This window comes from Hipposideros armiger, unplaced genomic scaffold (genome assembly GCF_001890085.2).
Source record: "Hipposideros armiger isolate ML-2016 unplaced genomic scaffold, ASM189008v1 scaffold_481, whole genome shotgun sequence".
Lineage (NCBI taxonomy): Eukaryota > Metazoa > Chordata > Mammalia > Chiroptera > Hipposideridae > Hipposideros > Hipposideros armiger.
The window spans coordinates 408,738-414,009 of NW_017731831.1; the positions used below are offsets into that span (position 1 = coordinate 408,738).

Here is a 5,272-nt window from a genome sequence, read left to right on the forward strand (position 1 = left end):
GTGCAATGATGGTGCCAACTTGGGCCAGTGAAGCAACATCCTCCACAACTAGACTGAAGAACAAAAACGACAGCAACTTGTCTGTTCCCCTTCCACCAATTCCCCAATTAAAAAAAAAAAGATTAAAGAAATTATATTATAGAATGATATTGTGTTGTTTCTGAGGTCTACATGTAAAAGCTATACATGCTTTAAAAATTATTTTTGGTTGCTTCATGCTTTTTTCAAATGCAGCACCTTATGAAAACTCAATCACATTAAACCCCTGCTCATATCTGGGTTTCGGGCATTTCTTCTACAACAGTTGAAACAGTTCAAATTAAAAGCAGATTCCTACACCCTCCCCCAAAGTATCTCTCCCTAATGTTCCCATAGCTGATGCCCTCAGCCCTTCCATCCTTTTCCTGTTATTCATTTAGAGGCTCTTCTTGGTTTATTGACTTCAGTAACACTTTCCACCCTTCCTTCCAGCTTTGCACCCCTCCTCAGAGTCTGTGCACACCAGCTCCGGGTGAGACACTCTCCCAGCACTTGGGAGGGTTTTAGAGAACATCTAGAGAGACTGTAATAGAGACCTTTCCCAACAAATATCATGAATATCGTGCCTTGTGAAAAGAGTGAATGAGCATCATTAGGATGATAAAAATGTTTCAGATACGGGATGCAGCATTTTGAGTAAAGGACATAGATGAGAACTTTTACTTATGAGAGGGGTTCTCTTAATATTATTAAACTTTGATATACTGAAAAGGGGAACAGAGTTGAACCAAGAAGAAGTGTGTCCCTACTTTCAATGAGTTAAAACATACCAGGAATTGTCCTCAGCAACAGAGTGGGTGAATTTCCTCATGATTCTCTAGGTAGTGCTGCAGCCTGTTCCTCTTCTCAGCTCCAGCCCGAGGAGCTTGTGTCTTTTAGGCGAAGGACCCTCTGTTGAGTATTACAAGGCATTTTAGGATGGGACCCCAATTATTCAGATTTGAATCTCTACACTTATCACTGTGTATAGTCCATAGGGGCATTTAGTAAATGTTAGCTGAAGAAATAAATAAAACGAATAAGTTCCTTAAGCACTGGAGAACTGGCTCAAAGTTTTTATTTTTATTTTTTTAATTTTATCAGTTCATATGTAAAAGCTTTGGTTAGGGTCAAAAATCTAATCCGAAATCTCTGGGTAAAAAGCACTGTTTGGATTTAAATTCCAAGCATGATTTTTGCAATGCCTGGGTGTCTGTGACGAAATCAGAGGTTTTTCCTTTGTGATATTTGGCATCTCAAAATTTTCAAAATTGTATTTTATGGTTTCTCCTTGTTTCTGTTTAAAAATTAAGTGTGTGTGTGTGTGTGTGTGTGTGTGTGTGTTGGGGAGTGGGGGGAGCAGTGTCAAGAAGAAATAACAACAGCAAACCAACAAAAATGCCACTTTGATTAAGCAGTCAGCTCAGTGAAGCATGTTTCATCCTGGTGCCAAAGACACTCACTAAAATTGCAGCAATTTTTGATGCCCTTGCCAATGTTTGTGGTATTTTTACTTTAAAGATGTAACAGATTGCTCCAAAATAAATAATTTAAGCCTAATATTTCAAAAGAGTCCAAGCGCTTGCATCTTTTCACTTTTGGCTTCTCTTCTGGGATTAAGCTGTGCCCAACAGAAGCAACCCTCACGCCTATATAACACTCCATTTGGAGGGTTGTTTTTTTACTTTGTTTTTCAGAGTTGAATCTATTTTTCACCATTCTGTTCCAATGTCATAAGTTCTATCACTGTTCAGCACTGAAGTGAGAATTCCCCTCGTACAGGGACAAAGGGAATGAACCTCATAGCATCTAGCTTGTGATCTTGTGGGAGGAGTGTTTGGAAAAGGTGCCAAGAGAACCCTGGGATGAAAACTTCACCCATGTTCCACAGGAATCTACAAAGTCTACATGTAGACTTTAAGCCATGAACAATGGGTCAAATTTTGTATATAGTCTCCTCATTTTAACTTAAAATAGCTTCAGACTTGGCAAATGAACCTCACACAAAATGACCCCATCCTCAGTTAGTGGACTTCTCACTCGGTTATTTGCCTTTATGGTACAATCTAAGAGAGAGAGAAAAGATCTGTGTTAAAAAAAAAAAAAAGAAAGAAATCAAAAGCAAATCTTTATGCTGTTCTGCACTTGCTAAATGTGCACGGATAGCTTTTATAAACAGAAAACAGAGAGAAAATATGAAAAGAGTGGAACAATAAACTGACAGCTTTGTGTTCTATTAATGCAGGTAGACATTGTGAGGTCCATCAGATGATCGGTAACTATATGTGGGACCCTAACACCAACAAGTCATTTGACATAGGGGTCAACAGAGACAGCCTGATGCCTCTCTGGTGGAATGGATCAGAACCTCTGTGGATCACTCTGACTAAGGCCAAAAGGAAGGTCTATATGTACTACTGGCCAGGTGAGTACCTCTGGGCCCCTCCAACTTTCCAAATCTCAAAACATCATGGAGTCTCTGAGGACAAAGGATGCAGATGTCATGTGTGAAGACCAAGCCATGGTTTGGAAAAGGAGATCTTTATTCAAGAAATATCTCTTATGGGCATGTTTTTTTAAAAACTTTGCTTTGAACTCTCTAAATTCCGACCAGACACAATACCATTTCCTGATTCCCTTGGTTCAACAATATTGCTGCAGTATGTCATACTTTTTCATGTGTAAGATTTTAGATATACAGGAGAGATAAGTTATAGGATGCTTATTTGCCTTATAAAAGAATTTGGCATACTGTTTCTATAGATTTTGAGCTCCCCTACACAATATTAAAAAGAGGATTAAAAGCATTTACAACCTTTTAGTAGTGCACTAAATAAAGTCTCCTTGTATTAATATTCCTCCTGCATATTATAGATCCATGAAAAAGTAAATTACTTACTGAAATGATATAAGTAATCATGCTGTGAGAAGTCTTCAGGGTACTCTCATCTTGGCAGTCAGAAATTTTTCATTAACGATGAGAAGATAACAAAATAACCAACTTACATTGTCTTCCCATTGATGAGATTCATTCTGAGGTTAGTGGGCAATTGGACTTTTTCATGAACATGGCCGTAGATACTTTTTCCTAATTCTTGATGATGTAACACTGATGATTGTCATTATGGAAGTTGATATCAGGGGAGGTCGAGAAGAAATGAAGGGATATATAGGGGGAGGCAGCTGAGAGAATCTCATTGGCCTGAGTTGGAGAGCATCAGCAGCCTGATAGAACTGTGAAAACACGGTGGGTGTGGGGAACGGTGGCAGGCGGGGACAGAGAAAGTGGAGAGAAGTAAGTCAAGGCTGAATCACAGTTGGCCCACACTGAGGGTGTGGGCCTTCAGCAGGAGTTTGGAGGATGCTGGTTAGAGATGGTCATATGGAGAGGTGCTCAGGGCACTCAAGGCTACACCAGCTCTCAGAGAAGCATAAGACATAGACAGATGGAGACCATGGAAAGCCATGCGGTGGTGAGTGCCCTGAAAGCTGCCACAGAGCAGAGGCTGACATCTATAGGTGAGCCCGGGAAGGCCAGAGCAGGCTGCATTAGTGTAAAACTGGGCAAAACACGAGATATTCTCTCTTTGCTGCATCTTCTGTGACGATGAAGACCATTCTCAGCAATCAGACTGTGGACATTCCAGAAAATGTAGACATCATTCTGAAAGGATGCACAGCTATTGTGAAGGGCCCCAGAGGCACCCTGCAGAGGGACTTCAATCACATTAATGTAGAGCTCAGTCTCCTTGGAAAGAAAAAGAAGAGGCTCTGGATTGACAAATGGTGGGGAAATAAAAAGGAACTGGCTACTGTTCACACTATCTGTAGTCACGTACAGAACATGATCAAGGGTGTTACATTCGGCTTCTGTTACAAGATGAGGCCTGTGTGTGCTCACTTCCCCATCAACGTTGTTATTCAGGAGAATGATTCTCTTGTTGGAATCTGAAATTTCTTGGGTGAAAAATACATACACAGGGTTCGGATGAGGTCAGGTGTTACTTGTTCAATATCTCAAGCCCAGAAAGATGAGTTAATTCTTGAAAGAAATGACATTGAACTTGTATCAAGTTCAGCTGTTTTGATTCAACAAGCCACAACAGTTAAAAACAAGGATATCAGACACTTTTTGGATGGTATCTATGTTTCTGAAAAAGGAGTAGTTCAGCAGGCTGATGAGTAAGATTTAAGTTGTCCAGCTACAGAAACACCAAGATGTCGAGTGATTCCTCAGACTTACCTGTGATATTTTAAAGATGCAATAAAAGTGGGCCGGCCGAGTGGCGCGATGGTTAAGAACTGGCTTGGGACGCCAGAGGGCCCCGGTTCGGATCCCACATATGAGGGCCAGTGACACTGNTTCTATTCACAGGAAGGAAAGTCAGCTCAGCTGGGAGAGAAGGTTCAGAGCTGATGACGAGATGGGAAGCACGCATTTTCCTGCTGGCTTCTGTAACAGGCAATGGTTCCCAGCACAAAGGATGCCCCTGGGGACTAGCACAGCATCTGTGATTAAGCCTTTGAAGAATACACCCTCCCATTACAACTCAAGGCCCAATCCACCTAAAGAATGCAACCTACTTTCTAACCAGGGGTCTGAGATGACCTTCCTGTTGAAAGAGCTGCACTCTACACTTGGAAACCCTTTAACTCATATAAGGAAAACTGCTTCCAGGATCTTCAGGCAACATTCATTCACAGGAGGTGAGCAGGAATCTCTCCACTCCAGTGCATCACTCCCAGCCTTCGCGAAAGTGGAATGGATCATTTATCTCCGTAGGTCTGAGTTTCCCTTAGAATGAATGAGCCACTCTGGGTCAGCCTTGGCCAACCAGTATGGTAGATGGGAGCGGGAACCAAAGCCATCTTTGGAGTTCTTGTCTCAAAGATGCTCCCCTAAAAAGCGCCATAATTAAAATCTTTGACGTTCACCTGAGTCAATGGGCACCACCAACTCGATTGTAAAGAGGCTATTAAGGCCAAGGCTAGATCCTACATAATTGTTAGGAGTTCATTATGCAAAAAGGTAAGGGACTCAGATAACCACAGGAAACGAGTTTGTCATTTAAAAATTTAAAATATGCTATAACTGTGTTTTAACTGCACACATAGATCCTATCTCTCCTCAGTGAGTCCCTATGGGTGTTTCATATATATGCATATATATATATGCATATGCATATATAGATATATGGCGTAAGAGCTGGAGAATTTAGTTTAGCAGACACACAATCCAGTTATACAAGAGCTC

The 5,272-nt window shown here is 41.1% G+C and overlaps 1 protein-coding gene and 1 pseudogene across 1 annotated transcript in view; both read left to right on the forward strand.

Moving 5' to 3' along the window:
• The window catches only part of ENPP6 (ectonucleotide pyrophosphatase/phosphodiesterase 6), a 77,363-nt gene that overhangs the window by 9,206 nt on the left and 62,885 nt on the right, over window positions 1-5,272 (forward strand). The window contains exon 2 of the mRNA XM_019666938.1: window positions 2,243-2,443. Within this exon, the coding sequence (XP_019522483.1) occupies window positions 2,243-2,443 (201 nt within the window). The remainder of the gene's footprint in view (window positions 1-2,242; window positions 2,444-5,272) is intronic.
• On the forward strand, window positions 3,407-4,241 carry LOC109395703 (60S ribosomal protein L9 pseudogene; annotated as a pseudogene).